At 48.5% G+C, this 18,358-nt stretch overlaps 1 protein-coding gene and 1 pseudogene across 1 annotated transcript; one reads left to right on the forward strand and one right to left on the reverse strand.

Annotated features, from left to right (window-relative positions):
* Positions 1 to 1,883: 1,883 nt before the first annotated feature.
* On the reverse strand, positions 1,884 to 17,903 carry Elp6 (elongator acetyltransferase complex subunit 6). The gene is made up of 7 exons (XM_052187137.1): positions 17,747 to 17,903; positions 13,519 to 13,597; positions 11,651 to 11,721; positions 10,144 to 10,262; positions 8,224 to 8,425; positions 4,566 to 4,712; positions 1,884 to 2,410 (listed from the first exon to the last, which is right to left on the reverse strand). Exons 1-7 carry the CDS (start codon positions 17,798 to 17,800, stop codon positions 2,285 to 2,287), a joined length of 798 nt encoding a protein of 265 aa, XP_052043097.1. The 5' UTR covers positions 17,801 to 17,903; the 3' UTR covers positions 1,884 to 2,284.
* LOC127688482 (tropomyosin beta chain-like) lies at positions 14,582 to 15,410 on the forward strand (annotated as a pseudogene).
* Positions 17,904 to 18,358: the final 455 nt, after the last annotated feature.

Raw genomic sequence — 18,358 nt, forward strand, 5'->3', positions numbered from 1 at the left:
ACATCCAGAGAAACCCTGTCTCAGAAAAAAAAAACAACAAAAACAACAACAACAACAACAAAAAAAACAAACCAAGAGTTGCCTTGGTCATAGTGTCTCTTCACCACGGCAACAGAAGAGGGACTACAGACAGCAGGAACCACAACAAGCAGGCCAGTGAGAACACAGAGGAGGCCACAGAGGCAGCTCACCAGGTGCTTGCTGCCAAGCTCAGCAACTAAGTCTGGATCGGTGAAACCCACAAGATGGAAGGAGAAAACTGACTCCTGACAATGTTCCCTGTCCACCACCCCATGTGTGACACACACACACACACACACACACACACATACACACATACACATGTATATACACATACATATATACACACATATACACAAACACACATACACATATGCACACACATATACATGCACACACATACACATATATACACATATATACACCATACACACAATACACACACAATACACACACACACACACACACACACACACACACACACGAAGTAAATGTAAGTAAATGTAATAACTGTTTCTGTTTTGAGACACTCTGTAGCCCTGGTTGGCCTAGAACTTATTGTGTAGACCAGGTTGGCCTCAAACTCATAATCTCTATCTCATTCTGCCTTGGGGTTAAAGGTATATAGCCCACACCAGCTTTATGAAAACACTCACGTCTAACACACAGGGCAAGGGAAAAGAGGGTGAAGAGGAGCCGGACGGTGGTGGCGCACGCCTGTAATCCCAGCACTTGGGAGGCAGAGGCAGGCGGATTTCTGAGTTTGAGGCCAGCCTGGTCTACAGAGTGAATTTCAGGGCAGCCAGGGCTACACAGAGAAACCCTGTCTCGAGGAAAAAACAAAACAAAACAAAAGGTGAAGAGGTATACTACTTTCACCTTTCAATGTTATTTTGAACTAGTTTTTAAATTAATAATTATATAAAGACTATGGCCATGATTTAGTCACAGAGCACTTGTCTAACGTGTGCGAAGCTGTGAGTTCAACACAGGAACACACACACAGTCTATAAAATTTTTAGTTTTATTAGTAGATTCATTTACATGTAAAAACAACACACTAATTTTAAGAGAATACTCCTTGTATTGCCTCTGAGGTGACCTTTACTAAGGAGCTAGTGTGACCAGTGGTCATCTCAGGATGCTGGGATAAAGATTCCTTTCTCTTATCTAGATGTGCTACTATAACCTTTAATCCCAGTATTCTGGAGGCAGAGGCAGGGGAATCTCTGTGAGCTTGAGGCCAACCTAGTCTCCATAGCGAGTTCCAGGCCAGCAAGGGCTACATAGAAGAGACCTTGTCTAAAATTGCCTTCCAACACTCACTCACACACATACACACACACACACACACACGCACACGCACACGCACACGCACACGCACACGCACACGCACACGCACACGCACACGCACACGCACCAAAACATTGAAATACTGGTTCCGAGGCCTCCCTCCTCTTGCCTCCACTGTCTTCAGAAGTGCATACCAGTAACTCACCAAGGCCCTTCTAACCAGGCAGCAAAGACACTTCCTTATTCTTCTCCCCTGTGCCTTCCTCACTCAGGGTGCCAATGCCATGCTCTCGATGGTTAGGACTCCGGCATATAGCCAGGCTGCAGGTTTACACCTTCAGTGTGTGAGGGGCGGGGACCTGCCGCGGTCTCCATGAACGCAGGCCCCGCAGGCCACGCAGGCCGGCAGGTATGACTTTGGACTCCAGCTCCAGCTCAATGGTCCTCAGCCTGCTCTAAGCCTCGACTGTCCTCACCTCCTTTCCAAGCCCATCGCCTCACTGGACTTCAAGGAAAAGCCCCTTTGTGGAAGGGAAGTGAGACACAAAAACGACAGCCTCCAGGAAGCCTGCTGTGGGAACCTTCTTTATTCCAGTCATCGCTGTCCCTGCTGTCAGCCAGGGTGGCTGCATTCAGGACAACTTCCTGACTGCCTCCTCCTCCCTACAGTGGCTCTTAATGGCACAGCCTCCAAAACAGGCAGGTGAGGCCGAAGTCCCATGGGACGCCCCAAAGGACCGCCCCAAGGACCGCTCTGCTGGGGTTCACCACCTCTCTGCATTTCCGTTTCCGAGCAGAGCCCTGGGGAGGGCGATGTGGGCACACCGTCTCAGCACCATCCTCCCTGGTCACAGCGGAGCTGCACTCAAGCCTGAAGAGTGTGCCCAAGGTCTGAAGGACCATTCTGCCCGCATGCTGTATCCTCCACACCCAAAACTGTCCAAAGTCACTTTAGTTGTCCCAAATCAGGTCACAGAACAGCAGGAGACAGTCCTTTGGCAAAAAAGGACACGTTCTTATCCTGTATCTTGTATTGGTAAGTAAGACTTCGAGCCCGCTGGGCTGTGGGCCGCGGCCTCCTCCAGAGGATGCTCAGCTGTGGGAGAGAGAGAAGGATTAAGGAAGAGGCAGCCACCAAGGACCTGCTCCACAGTGAATCCAACTGGGTCTCCTGGTCACCTTCCGCAGAAGCTTCCACGATAGCTCAGGCAAACGTGCCGTATGGTAATGAGACCTTCTACAGTAAATGTCATCAAGGCTTGCCTCTCTGTTTCGGCAGCCATATTGCTTGCTTCTCAAAGGAAAAAGGTCGACAAAGTCCACCGCTTCCCTCCCTCCTTCCTATTTAGCTTTATCCTTGAGCACTGGGTTTGAACCTGGGGCGCTGTACTGGCTACTCACTTGCTTTAACACTAAGCTATACAGAGATCAGCAGCTACTTTGGTTTTTTCCAGACAGGGTGTAGCCCTGTGTAGCCCTGGCTGTCCTGGAACTCACTCTGTAGACCAGGCTGGCCTCGAACTCAGAAATCCGCCTGCCTCTGCCCTCCCAGAGTGCTGGGATTACAGGCGTGCGCCACCACAGCCCGGCTCAGCAACTACTCTTTAGTCTTTAAAAAATATATTACTTTTATTTTATGTGCATGGATGTATGTTTCTCTGCATGTGGACCATGTGAGTGCCTGGTGTCCACAGAAACTAGAGGGCATGTTAGATGCCCTGGAACTGGAGTTGCAGATGGACGAGCCACCACGTGGTGGCCTCCTGAAAGAGCAGCAAAGGCTTGTGACTGCCATCTCTCCAGTGCATGCGTTAGTCTCCTCGCTAAGCGTGGCTTTGTTAGCAACACTGATTCTGAATATCAACATATTCCCCGGGGAGGTGACGGCACATATTTTTAATCCCAGCACTCAGGAGGCAGAGGAAGGAGTTCAGGGCCAGCCTGGTCTACAGAATAAGTTCCATGACAGCCAGAGCTACACAGAGAAGCCCTGTCTTGAAAAACAGTAGCAAGGTCTCTCAGTGGTTAAGAGCACTGGCTGCTCTTCCAGAGGTCCTGAGTTCAATTCCCAGAAAACACATGGTGACGGTTTATTATTTGTAATAGGATCTGATATCCTCTTCTGGTGTGTCTGAAAACAGCTATAGTGTGCTCATATAAATAAATAAATACATACATACATACATACATATATAACAGAGAAAAACAAAACACACATTAAAAAGTCAGAGGGCAACTGCGGGAGTCCTCCGCTCCCTTCATCGTGTAGACTCTGAATCCAGCTCAAATTGTCTGACTCCACAGCAAGCACCTTTACCTGCTGAGCCATCTTGTGAGTCCCCAAGTCTTTATTTTTTAAAGGAATTGAACAGAATATGCAAATACTATAAGAATAAATAATATAAGAATTAGTATAAGAAAGGAATTCTATTATTACAGTATGGCTATAATCCATTCTAGACAAAAGTCTCCTTTTCTTTTTTTTTTTAATTTTTTTTATTTTATATATGTGAGTACGAGTACTGTCGCTGTCTTCAGACACACAAAAAGAGGGCATCAGATCCCATTACAGATGGTTCTGAGCCACCATGTGGTTGCTGGGAATTGAACTCAGGACCTCTGGAAGAACAGTCAGCACTCTTAACCGTTGAGCCATCTCTCCAGTCCCTAACGTCTCCTTTTCAGATCACCACTTTGGTCATAAAAGGTCCAAAAGTTTTTTAGGAATAAAAGTTTTCAATTCCCTGGAAAGCATACTGGACTCCTCAGAAGACTCCACTGACAGCCCTGACTTAGGGAGGCAGCTCCTGGGACACCTACGTGGAGGTAGCAAGGCCACAAGAGAGCTGGTCTCCAAAATTCAAGGTCTCACTAAATAATAATGAAACGACACAGCAGCCAATTGTACTAATATCACTGCTTTGCCCTTACCAATCACATTAGAGGTCACCTAACCCTTCTGGAAAATTCCCCTAGCCCTGCATAAAAAAACCCCACAAGTTCCTCTAATGGTCCCCATTTTGATGGTGACCCCTGCATGCTGGTAATTTCCACAGGATAAACTCTCTTTGCCTTTGCATACTATTTAAGTCTGGGGTCTTCCTACAATGACTCTCGGATCCTAACACTCACATATGAGACCACCAGAAAAAAACATTTTCTGCTCCAGGAGTCTCTGTGCGTGCACACAACTGGACATCCACGATCCGCCATCTCCCCAAAGCAGCCCATTGTTCAGCCTGTGCACCTACCTGCCCATGCACGTCCTTGCAGAATCCAGTCGCCAGGCCCTCGGCCCGCAGGATCAGGTGGCTTTGATGACAGAGGCCATTCAGCAGGATGTCATTCCCCTCATCCTCAGTACCCTCAGTGTCATGCACCAGGGCTACCACGTTCCCCTGCGTCACATACAAGAAGGAAACCCAGTCTTTAACAAATGGATCCCGGGTCAGAGAACACCAGGCTTTCCATGTCTCCATGCCCGTCTCTGTGTATCCCCCGAGATCTCCTTCCCTGCTGCTGCGCCAAGAGTTTCTTCATAAGACAGAGCCCCAAGGGGCTCCAGGACCCTAATTCCAATCGGCTACTGCACTTTCACCTGCAAGTCCAACCTAAACGCCCAACTCATTTCACCTAAAACCAACCTCATTCGTCCTAGGAGCTCCATCTCTGTTCCTGAGGATCGTGCCACCAGGGGCTAGCAAGACAGCTCAGCAGGTAAAAGCACTTGCCATCAATCCTGATGATCTAAGTTAATCCACAGACCTCACAGAACAGCAGGACAGAGGGGACACCTGAAAGTTGTCTGTGGCATGTGCCCTCCACCACCAAATTCAGTATCTTAAAATTTCATTTAGCAGGACAGTGGTGGTGCATATCTTTAATTCCAGCACTCAGGAGGCAGAGGCAGGTGGATTTCTGAGTTTGAGGCTACTCTGGTCTACAGACAACCTGGGCTGCACAGAGAAACTCTGCCTCGGGAGAAAAAAAAAATTTTTTTTTCACTTAATTGCCACCATTCTGCCAGTCAACGGTTCCTGAGAACTCACTGTATTCCAGATAATACCGGATGGAAAAGAGAGCTAGGCTCTAGAGGCAGAAAGGTGCTGCTAATCTAGGGTGACAAGTCCAGCAGAGAGAGAGGCATGGGGTAGGAAGTTCACAAAGGAGAGACAAGGAGGACATGTTGACCTGAGACCTGATGGCCAAGCAAAATTAACCAAACAAACGGACGGTCTACCCCACTGAGGGGGGCATCCTGGGGTATACAGTTCAGCCGGAGAATCTACCCCACCAAGAGGGGGCATCCTGGGGGCATCAGTGGGAGAGTACTCACAAGGATGCCTAAGGCCCGGGGTTTGGTCTTTGGAACCATAGAGGGGGAAAGTGAAAGGTTGAGATTAAAGGTACAGCTTAATTGATGATGTGTTCAGCATATACAAGGTCCTGAGTTCAAGTCCCTGGACCGCTAGGGGCCAGAGAAACAGCTCAGTAGTAAAATGCACCTTCATACAGAGGCAGATGTGAGCTAGGTACGGAGCCCACACCTCTTATCCTAGTACTCAAGAAACAGAGGCATCCTGGTCTACACAGTGAGTTTCCAGGATAGCCAGGCTACATAGTAATACCTTGTTTTTAAAAGTAGGGGGAAGGGGGATGGCAGCTGGAGAGATGGTTCAGTTGTTAAGAGCACTGACTGCTCTTCCAGAGGTCCTGAGTTCAATTCCCAGCAACCACATGGTGGCTCACAACCATCTGTGATGAGATCTGATACTCTGTTCTGGAGTGTCTGTAAACAGTCTCAGTGCACTCATATAAACAAACAAACAAATAAAAAAACTTTAAAAAAAAGAGCACTAATTGCTCTTCCAGAGAACCCAGGTTCAATTCTCAGCACCCACAAGGTGGTTCATGTATGTCTGTGCCTCAGACCCCAGGGGATCCAGTACTCTCTTCCAGCCTCCATGGGCGCCAAGGTACTAGGATACAAAAAGAATTCTTAAGTTATGAGGGCTAGAGATGGCTCAGCAGATAAAAGTATATAACTGATCTCGCAGAGGACCCAAGTTCAGTTCTGAACATTTCATGTTAGACAGCTTATGAAGGCATGGAACTCCATCTCTTCTGGTCTTCAAAATTATCTATGCAACATGTACGTACACATACCTACACACAATTTAAAAGAATCTTAGGCCAGGCCATAGAGGTGCATGCCTATAATCCCAACACTGGGGAGGCAGAGACAGGAAGAGCTCTATGAGTTCAAGTTCAGCCTAGACTATAGAGTGAGTGGCAGAGAAGGCAAGGTTACAGAAAGAAATTGTCGAGGCTGGAGAGATGGCTCAGCAGGTACGAGCACTGAACTGCTTTTCCAAAGGTCCTGAGTTCAATTCTCAGCACCCGCATGGTGGCTCACAACCTTCCGTAAAAAGGTTGACATATCTGATGCCCTCTTCTGGTGCATCTGAAGACAGCTGCAGTATACTCACATATAATAATAAATAAAACTTTAAAAAAGAAAAAGAAATTGTCTCAAAAAACTAAGTAAATAAACAAACAAACAAACAAGAAAATCTTTAAAAAAATAAACAAAAGGACAGACTTGAGAGGTCAGCGTGGTGTACAAATTTTGTCTAGTAGGTGGTCTTCAAGCCCACTGCCTTTTCTTCTTTCAAGGGAGGCTCTCAAGCCTCCCTATCCCTCCCTTCCTTGTCCCTCTATCTCTGGATCCTGGTTCTGTGACTGTAGCCAAGACGGTCTCAGCAGTTGTCTGACCATAGCTTCCAGGCAGGACTGCGTTACACGATTGGCAACACTCCTGCTACTGCATCTAACTCCTCTCCACCGACGCTCTGCACCCTGAGTCTGGCCCCTCCACACAACACCCATTAGTTCCTGTAGCCCGTGTCCTCACCCACTGAAGAGGAGGCTCTGTGGGCCAGGGGCTGCAGGAGACAGCCAGCTCACTCCACTCACTGTCCTGTTTTGTTGAGTCGTGGTCTTGCTACATCATCCCGGCTGGCCTGGAGCTCTGGCCCAGGCAGACCTCAGACCTGGAGTTATAAGGATTATAAGCATCAGCTGCCACATTCAGCCTGTTATTTTGCTCTCTTAATTTTTTTTTTTTTTTTTTGGTTAGTTTGTGTAGGGGGTGTGAGAGGGCGCTGCTGCAGGCACACAGCGCACGTGTGCTGGACAATTCTGTGACGTGTCCTGTCCTTTCACCTTTATGTGTGCTCTGTGGCTCACACTCAGGTCACTAGGCTCGTGTAGCCAGCACTTTTGCCTGGCCTAAAACTCACTACCTTCTTTCAACAATGTCCCAAGTGCATGGTTACAGACGTGTGACATCATGACAGCTGCTGCACACACGTGAGAGACAACCACTGCCCTACCACACCATTTTAAAAAATGTTCCGGCGAAAGGTTTAAGGTTCAGTCCTCAGAACTTTCACCCATAAGGGAAGAAAATATAAAGCGGTCATGAGTCATGACTTCAGCTAATCTTCACGCCTCACTGAGGAACCCACAGGGCACATGGGCAGGGACTCCGGCACTGTCTCCCGGTGCTACTCATGCTTTAATTGAGAGGTTCATCATTTAGCATTGCCAAGTAGGGTAAAGCAGAATGGGTGGAACAAAGAACTTCCGAGATTACCAGAGGAAAGGGAAACTTTCTTTTTTTGGTTTTTCGAGACAGGGTTTCTCTGTGTAGCGCTGGCTGTCCTGGGCTCACTCTGTAGACCAGGCTGGCCTCAAACTCAGAAATCTGCCTGCCTCTGCCTCCCAAATGCTGGGATTACAGGTGTGTGCCACCACGCCCAGCTGGAAAGGAAAACTCAAAGTGGACAGACAGAGAAGGCAGAGCACAGTCTGGGCTCTCGGGGACCACCGCAGTCGCGTTCGTACCTTCAGTTCGCAGCACACGGTGGCTCTGCAGTACTGCATGAAGTCCAGCACAGCTACTGGCCCCACGCCCAGGCTCAGCAGCACACTGAGGTTGTCCACCAACAGCACTGGGTACTTCCAGGGGGACTCCCCACCGTCCACAGGCTTCAGGGTGTCCTTTACAAATGTATACAGCGACTGCAGGTTCCCTGCACCAGCCTCCCTGGAAACGCAGGAAAAAGCCACCAAAGCTTTTGTCAGTCTCTCTCGACAAATGTGGTGGGGATGTCTTGTTTTATTTTGAGACAGTGTCTCATGAACTCCGAGTTGGCCTTGAACTCAGTATGTAGCCCAGGATGACCTTGATTTTCTGATCTTTCTGCTTCTATGTCCCAAGTGCTCTCTAGCATGTATGACGGCTGGTTTGACAGAGTGCTGGGTGTCAAACACCGGGCTTCATGCACACTAGGCAAACACTACCAACTGAGCTACAGCCCCGGCTCTCCTCTCCTGTCCGAGTGTGACACTTTAAACTGACCTGGAATTCATTATCCTATTGTTCCCACCTCCCGAGTGCTAGGATTACAGGCATGTACTGCCATGCCCAGCTCTACAAATGTTTATCTGGGACAAAGTGGCACCAAGGAAGGCTGGAGAAGGCAAAGAACTGTATGACAGTCTTTGTCAATCTAGAAAAGAACACACACACACACACACACACACACACACACACACACAAAGTAAATTTTACTTAACTCCGAATCAAGTATTTTCTATGGCCTACCAGGTACTAAGGTAAAATGTAGGGGCTACAAAAATTGAACAAGTCTTGAGTTCGTGGAGAGACATGATAAACCCAGTATGGTGGTCCATAGCTATAGTCCCAACTACCACAGAGGCAGAAGAATAGAAATCTGGAGGCCAGCCTGGGGAAGGCAGTGAGTCTGTCTCAAAAGAAAGACTTAAAAGACTAATAATAATAAAGTAAAGAGAACCACACAGCCCCTCAACCCAGGCGCTGAGGCACCTAGATGAACAGGCCAAAGAGGCCTCCTCTGCAGATCCTGAGCTGAGAGGAACTCAAGCATCTCGGTGAGGGGCGTGGCCTATGGGTTGCTGGTATACACGCAGAACTGACATATTTCAGACACACGGGGACTCACCTACCCCCACCTTCCCTGGGGCCGTTGCAAGCTGTCATTTCCCAGCACTGTGAGGAGCTGTGGGGCACAGTGCCCAGGACAACCACCTTCTCCCTTGGCAATGGAGAACAGCTCCCCACACGCTGGGATCAGGTGTAACCAGCCCCTGCAGTCAGACGACAAAACCTAGGCCAGGGTGCTAGGGGATATGCCACACACACAGACCATTCTAGCCACTGCAAAAGGGTGTCTGGAAAAGTAGGGCGGTGGGGACTCCTTTGTGAAAGAGAAAGAATAGCAGCCAATTATGGGGCTGATGTTCAGACAGGCCATGGGGCACAGCGTAGCCAGGCTCACACCTGGGACAATTTCCTGTGGCTGGAGTTAAAAAGCCACGCAGAGATATTTAGGCCTGCGGGTCATTTTTCACCCCGGTCTGTTGCTATAAAGTCAAATATCCAGGGACAATCAATGACAAACAAATATGACTATGTTCCAATAAAATTAAAACAACAGGTTTTTAATCCTTAGTTTCTATATAAAGGCAAGAAAGAGCAAAAGTAGGCGCACGTGGAGTCTGTGCCGCCATCAGAAGCAGCAGCAGAGCAGGTTACCGCCACCCTCCCAGCAATCAGTGCGTTCCACAGCTCTGGGGACCACCACAGACCATCGGGTTCATGATGGCAGCCAAGGGCTGTCTGACACAATGGAACATGGGGGAAGGGTCTGACCCGTGAAGCCACTTCTGCCTTCCAACACAACACAGCCGCCCTTTTCTTTCCCCACCCCAGGTTCTGACCTGAGAAACTGCAGGGGGTGAGGCTCATCCTGAGAGTGGAAGAGGACTTCCAGAGAGGACTTGAGGCCCTCCAGGAACACAAGCTGCCCTCGATCCCGAGCCGCAGTCAAGCTGACACCCTAGACAGACGAAGAGCAAAGTGACTACACACCGGCTAATAAGAGGGTACAAGACATATGCCGAACCCTGCTGAAGTGTTCCTGTGTCTTCCCACTCTGCTTTCTGATATTTCCAACAAGGACTTGGGCATCCTCCCAAGCAGGCTTCCACCAAAAATGCAGTAGAACATGACATTGACCTTTTTTTTTTTTTTCAAGACGGAGTTTCTCTGTGTATCGATAGCTGTCCTGGAACTAGATTTGTAGACCAGGCTAGCCTGTCTCTGCTTCCTGAATGCTGAGATTATTTTTACTTTTTAGTTATGTTTAAATGTCTCTGTATGCACGTGCAGCTGCCGCAGGAGGTTGTAAACTGCCTGGCAGGGGTGCTGGGAACCTAACTAGATCCTCCGCAAGAGCACTGACCACCGAGGCACCTCTGCAGACCCAACCCTGATCTTTTGTTCTGCCTTTACCTCCTGGTGCTGGGATGAGAGGCGCGAGCCACCAGTTTGGGCAGTGCAGTGCTTCAAACCAATAACTGATGCTCTAGAGGAGAGACTCCTGTTTTGTTTTGGTTTTTTCTGTTGGTGGGTTGGTTATTTGAAGCCCTGACTGTCCTAGATCTCACTCTGTAGACTCAGCTGCCCTTAAACTCACAGAGATCCACCTGCCCCTGCCTCCTGAGTGCTGGGATTAAACTCAGCTAGGCAAGAAGACCTTAACTGGCCACAATCAGGAGAAGGGTTTGAGTCACTGACAACTACAAACGCTAGGTCTAGATCAACACACTTCAATAAAACATGCCCAGATTCCGCTTTAATCCTTTGGAAAAGGGGTTCAGGGACCCAAGATATCCTCCGTCCTTCCTGTTAGATTCTCCACAACCCAAATAAAAAAGCCCAGCCCAGCTGCAGCCAGGCAGTGGTGGTATGCACCTTTAATCCCAGCACTCAGGAGACAGAAGCAGGGGGATCTCTTGAGTTTGAGGCCAACCTGGCCTACAGAGTGAGTTCTAAGACAGTCAAGGTTGCACAGAGAAACTTTGTTGAGAAAAAAAGCAAAAATAAAAACCAAAAACAAACAAAAGGGAATGAAAGAGAAAGAAAGAAAGAAAGAAAGAAAGAAAGAAAGAAAGAAAGAAAGAAAGAAAGAAAGAAAGAAGAGAGAGAGAGAGAGAGAGAGAGAGAGAAGGAGGGGAAAGGAAGGGAGGGGAGAGGAGGAGAGGAGAGGGGAGAAAAGGGTGGAAGGGAAGGGGAGAGGAAGGGGGAGGGGAGGGGAGGGGAAGGAAGGGAAGAGAAGGGAAGGGAAGGGAAGAGAAGAGGAGGGAAGGGAAAAAGAAAATCCCAGCCCATGCATGACACATGCTCCTTTGAAGGGATGTTACCACAGAGGGCTGAAACACTTACCAGTTTCTGTCCCACAATATTGTAATGGCTGAAGGACTGGACAAATGCCACAAAGCAGACTTTACAATTAGCTAAAAAACAAAATAAATTGAGTTTTTAAACAAGTCCTCTACTTACAAGCAGACACAAACACTTCAAATCTCTGGAAAGAGGAACACTAAGGAAGGCTTAGACGAGCCGTGTACTCTGATGTGACTGTGCACCCCCATCCTCTCTCTACGACACAGAGTCTCAGGTAGCACAAGCCGGTCTTCAACCCCCATATAACCCAGGACAATACTGAACTCTATGTTTGGTTTTGTTTTGGTTTGGTTTTTGAGATGGGGTTTTTCTGTAGCCCTGGCTATGATACTGGAAACTCACCCCTGGGCTTTATGTATATTAAGCAAACATTCTACAAACGGAGCTATGACCCCAAGCCCCTAAGATGCATTAAACAAGTTACCGTGTGTACATGTAATGAGTATGCACAGAAGCCAGAGAACAAGTCTGTGAGTCGGTCCGTCCTTCCACCTGCACAGGTTCCAAACACCAAACTTGGGTTGCCACGCCTGTGTGACAAGTTCTTTTACCCACTGAACCATGTTCCCAAGCCAAAATGTCCTCTTCCCCTTTGTTCTCTAGAACTGGGGATTAAACCCAGTCCCACCACTAAGTCACAGCCCCAGATTTTGTTTGGTTATTTTGTTTGTTTGTTTGTTTGTTTACTTGGGGGAAGGAGGGCTGTACATGTTTGGTTACTTTATTGTTTATTTACGTGGGGGAAGAAGAACCCCTGGTGTGAATATGAAAGACAGAGGACAACTTGTGGGAATGAGCTCTTCCCTCTACCATGTGGGGGCTGGGACTGAGCTCAGGTCATCAGGCCAGTGCAGTCAACACTGTTTACCACCTGAGCTATCTCCCTGGCCTCTCCATACTCTGTGTGTGTGTGTTCATTCATGTTTGTGTGACTCTGTGCATGTGTGTTGTGATGGTTCGTATATATGCTTGCCCCTGGGAGTGGCACTATTTGGAAGTGGGGGTTTGTTGAAGTAGATGTTTCACTGACCCTCCCCCAGCTGCCTGGAAGCCAGTCTTCTCCTAGCAGCCTTCAGATGAAGATGTAGAACTTTCAGTTCCTCCAGCACTGAGCTGCCTGGATGCTGCCACGTTCCCACCTTGATGATACTGGACTGAACCTCTGAACCTGGAAGCCAGTCCCAATTAAATGTCCTTTATAAGACTTGCCTTGGTCATGGTGTCTGTTCACAGCAGGAAAACCCTGACTAAGACTTGTGGAGGCCAGAGATCAGCATCAGGTGTCACGCTCAACCGTGCCCCACCTTATTTATGGAGACAGATCTCTCACTGAAGTGAAGCTCACTGACTCAGCTGGGCTGGCCACTGAGCTTCCAGGAATCTACCTGACTCTCTCTCTCTCTCTTTAGTACTGTGGTTACAGGTCGGGACTGCTGGAGATCTGAACTCAGGTCCTCAAGCACCCTACCAAATGCACTTACCTCCACAGCTCCTAGGTTCTTTTTGTTTTGTTTTGTTTTGTTTTTTGGATTTGGTTTTTTCGAGACAGGGTTTCTCTGTATAGCCCTGGATGTCCTGGAATTCACTCTGTAGACCAGGCTGGCCTCGAACTCAGAAATCCACCTGCCTCTGCCTCCCAAGGGCTGGGATTACAGGCGTGCGCCACCACTGCCCGGCTAGACAATTACTTATTTTTGTTTTATTTTAATGTTACAGATGGTTGTGAGCCACCATGTGGGTGCTGGGGATTAAACCTGAGTCCTCTGGGAGAGTAGCTGGTGCTCTGACCCACGGAGCCATCTTTCCAGCGCTGGGGCTCCTTTTTGGTACACCAGGGAGTCACATACCCTTCAGGTAGAAGGAGAGGAAGTGATGCACAAGGAAGCTGCCGTCTGTCTTGGCGTCACAGAGAAGAGTCAGTTTCCCCTGAAAGTAGAGAAGAGCATAAGGTAAGTTAGACCCCTGTAAAGGGGGGAGCCCCGCCAGAGAAAGCAAGTCAGTTCTGCACATTTCAGTGTTTGTTAATGACATGTATACTAAATTAAATCAAAGATGAATAAACTCAGGACCGAGGAGATGACTTGGTAGATAAATCACTTGCTGTGCAATAATGAGAACCCGAGTTTGAATTCCCGGAACTCGAGTAACGTCAGACCCAGCAGTAGATCACTGTAAGCTCAGAGAGCTTATGCACAGATGGCCAGTTAGTGTATGCAGTGAACAACAGGCTCAAAACAAAGTAAAAGGAATGACTACCACATGCACACCAGGGCATGCATGCAACTATATTCACACACACACACACACACACACACACACACACACAGGAACACACGCATACACATGATAATTAAAAACTGAAGAAAATCAAGGCTGGAGAGATGCCTTACAGCTAAGGGTATAATCTACTCTTACAAGGGACAGCATTTGCATCAGGCAGCTCATGCTGTCTGCAACTCTTACCTCCAGAAAGACCCAACGTCTCTAACCTCTATAGACACCTGTGCTCACATGCAGACAAACATGGGTATACATAATTAAAAATGAAAAAAACAGCCAGGCAGTGATGGTGGCACATGCCTTTAATCCCAGCACTTGGGAGGCAGAGGCAGGCGGATTTCTGAGTTTGAAGCCAGCCTGGTCTATAGAGTGAGTTCCAGAACAGCCAGGGCTACACAGAGAAACCCTGTCTCAAAACAAACAAACAAACAAATAAAAAAACAAAAAAAATCCAAAACAACAAAAAAAGAAAATCAATAATTAGAATCATGAGAGAGCAAAGTCGTGAGCCCTGCTAGACATGCTAATCACACACAGCTCAGCCTCTTAAATCAAAGTAGGAAAGAGGCCACGTATTCAGTGCTCACAACCAGCCCAGGTTACCCAGTCCTCACAGCCTGCCCACCCAACATGGAGGCCATCAAAAAGAAGATGCGGATGCTGAAACTGGACAAGGAGAATACCATCACCTTGCTGAGCAGACAGGCCAACGAGAAGCAAGCTGAGGAGCGATGCGGGCAGCTGGATGAGAGCAGCAGGCCTTCCGGAAGAAGCGAAAGGGGACGGGGGGTGAGGTGGGAGACTCCGAGTCTGTGAACAACACCCAGGAGAAAGTGGAGCAGGATGAGAAGGCCACTGAGCAGGAAGCAGATGTGGCCTCCCTGACGCCCCGCTCAGCTCCTAGAGGGGGATCCGGCACAGCGGCCACTGCCACAGCCCCGCCAAAGCTAGAAGGGACTGGGAAAGTGGCAGATGAGAGCGAGAGAGGAAGGCCATTGAAAGCTGGGCTACGAAAGATGAAGACAAGATAGGAGATGCAAGAGGTTCAGCTGAGGGAGGCCAAAGTCCACCACAGAGGTCCCTGGCTGCAAATATGAGGAGGTAGCCAGGAAGCTGGCGATCCTCAAAGGAGAGCTGGGGCGCTCAGAGGAGAGCTGAGGAGACAGGGAGTCAAGCCTGGCACCTGCAGGAGGAGTCTTGAACCCTGAACCAGACCCTCAAAGCGCTGATAGCCTCAGAGGAGTATTCCACCAAGGAGGGCAAGCACAAAGAAGAGATGGAACTTGTGGAGGAGGCGCTGAGGAGGCTGAGGCCCCAGCAGAGTGTGCTGAAACACCTGTGGCAAAGTTGGAGAAAACCATTGATAACCTGGAAGAGATTTGGCTAAGCACCGTGGAAGAGGATGTAGAGACTTCACCAGACCTGGAACCAGACCCTTCTGGAACTCAATGACCTGTAAGGGCTGGTCCTGCTCCTACCACACTATAATTGTACTGAATTGATGTTACTGGCAAAAAGAAAGGTAGGAAGGAAGGAAGGAAGGAAGGAAGGAAGGAAGGAAGGAAGGAAGGAAGGAAGGAAGGAAGGAAGGAAGGAAAAGAAAGAAAGAAAGAAAGAAAGAAAGAAGGAAGGAAGGAAGGAAGGAAAGAAAGAAAGAAAGAAAGAAAGAAAGAAAGAAAGAAAGAAAGAAAGAAAGAAAGAAAGAAAGAAAGAAAGAAAGATTGATTCTTTTTGTCTCACTGCTGCTTGGCTTAGTAACTCAGGAACCAGTCTTAAGGAGAATTAGATTTAAAGAAAGTATGCCTTTATCTCTAGTTTCCAAAGGGTAGAAAGGGCCTTCAGAAAAGGCCTTCCATCCAGAACTTGGAAGGCTGAGGCAACAGAATTGAGTCAAAGGCCAGACTGAGCAGAGTGTGGTCCCTTGCATCCCAGCACCTGAGTCAGAGGGCGGCCAGACTCTGAGTTTGAGACTAGTCTAGTCTAGTCTAGTCTACACAGTTGAGTTTCAAGCCAGGCAGGGCTACACAGTCATAAGAAACAAAAGAGAAAACAAAGCACACACACACACACACACACACAAAAAAGCCAGCCCGATATGTTCAGTCAGACCATCTCAAAACAGAGTTATTTTGTTCTGTTTGTTGTGAGGCAGGAACTCACCCTATCGTCCTGGCTGGCCTGGAACCCACAGAGCTCTGCCTGTCTCGGGCCACTGCTACCACACACCTAACTGTAAGATGTTTTAAGTAAAGCCTGGCAGTGGTGGTGCACGCCTTTAATCCCAGAACTCTGGGAGGCAGAGGCAGGCGGATTTCTGAGTTCAAGGCCAGCCTGGTCTACAGAGTGAGTTCCAGGACAGCCAGGGCTATACAGGGAAACCCTGTCTTGAAAAACCAAACCCCAAAAAACAACAACAGCAAAAAAGATGTTTTAAGCAGTCTTTGGCCCCAAGATCCTCCCTGGTGTCAATTTGTAGCAGTGAATGAGGAGGGGGAAATGGTTTTTGTTTTGGGTTTTTGGATGTGGTACATGGGCATGTGTGTGTGGGCATGTATGTGCGGGCACACATGTGGGGAGACTTGAAGTTGGTGCTAGGTGTCTTCTCCAGCCCTTTTCCATTTTTCCAATTTATCAAGGTGGGGACTCTTGATGACTACGCGATTTCAGCTAATGCAGCCAGCTGGCTTGCCCCAGGGATCCCATCTCTGCCCCTTTAGTGTCCTCTTGCCTACCTGGCTTTGACACAGGTTCTTGGAACCCAAACTCCACCTCTATACTTAGTGCCAATCCCTTGATCCACTGTTCTGTCCCCTAGCCCAATTCTTGACAAGGCCTCTGATAACAAAGATCTCCCAGTGGCTGTGGTTCAGTCTGGATTCTTATCACAGAGACCGCTGGGAAGCCCTATGAAGATGGTCTCTGCATGATCTAGCTACCTGCTGTAGTTCTGTAAGTAAGAGAGAACATCAGGTCAAGGGCAGTCACATGCCACCTCAATGCTGCACCAACTTAGAGAAAACCTGCCTAATGTCTCTGGGTTTCAGTTGTTTTACCCCCTCATATAAAATGCCAAATCACACTGCCTGACCTTGAAACACCTTTCCTACACAGTGTGGTCAATTCCTCTTGTCACTCTGGGCGTGGGAAATGCCGTAGCAACTCGAAAAGTAGCCAGAACTGGAGGCCTGAACAGTCAATCACTGTTGGGCAAAGAAAATCCACAAGGATCTATTTAAAGCTTTCCACATATGGTACATTTGCTGCAAATTACAGAACAAGCCAGGTATACTCCTGGGAGAGGTAACTCCTATGTGAAAACGTAAAAGACGTCGAGGTTCTGTGGAGAGTGAAGAGGCTGAGAAAAACAAGAGTGGACGGAATATGCTGAAGGCTTAACGCAACCAGATGTTGAACTGTGAACAGTTCTTAGACGGCATCAAAACAAGGAAGAATGCAAGCAGTGTTCCGTGCAACCTGTAAAATGTTCCAGGGTGGAAGGAAATTCAGTGCAGGTAAGAGGCTATGCTCTAGGGCCTGCTCTGCAACCATCTCTGGGCGCCAGTGTGGCACAGTGTACATGGTCCTGGGGGCTGGAAATGAATTCGCAAGATGGTCCAGAAACCCATCTTCCAAAGGCTCAGTCATGCAATTACACCCTCAGCCAGCCCTCTCCAGACTACAACTCCCAGATGCCCTCAGTTTACGGCAGACGCGCCTCCTCCACCACGCAGCGTCCCGGATGCAATCCTGCACGCTCCCGGGGCCTGCCCTCTTCCGGTCCGCGCGACATCTTACCTGTTCGGTCCTGTCTGGGGTGATGCTGAGAAGGTTGTTGAGTTCCGGGAACATTGTGAACTGGGATAAAAATTATGGTTCTACAGAAAGAATGAAGGCACAGGAACAACACCCACAAGACCCTGCTCCCGCGCGAGAGAAAGTGCGCATGCGTGATCTCGCTGCTAAATTCCCCGCGTCAGCCAATCAGGCTTGGGGTTGTGATGCTGCTGCGCAAGCGCATGAGCACATATACCCGTAAAGCTTGGCTATAGAGCGAACCCTCATTCGGGCAATGGACCATTGTGCTGGGCTCAGTAGGTGCGGATTCACGATTTAGCACGAGCGGGCGAGCTTTCTCTTTTCATTGCTCCCCCTCCCTCCGTCTTCCTAGTGTATTGCTCACAAACTTGGGCTATATACATGGAATATATTATAGGGAAATGCTGGCAAGATCTCCGCAAAAAGCGGAAACAAAACTGACTGGCACAGATTTATATCCTGACGAGTTTGTTTGTTTGTTTTTGCATAAAAGCAAAAACCAGGTGGCTCGGAAAAAAAAGCCAGGGAGCTAAAGAGATGGCCCGGGTAATTAAGCGCTCTAGTTCCTCCCTCGGAAGACCACCCACATTG

Source organism: Apodemus sylvaticus, chromosome 7 (genome assembly GCF_947179515.1).
Source record: "Apodemus sylvaticus chromosome 7, mApoSyl1.1, whole genome shotgun sequence".
NCBI lineage: Eukaryota > Metazoa > Chordata > Mammalia > Rodentia > Muridae > Apodemus > Apodemus sylvaticus.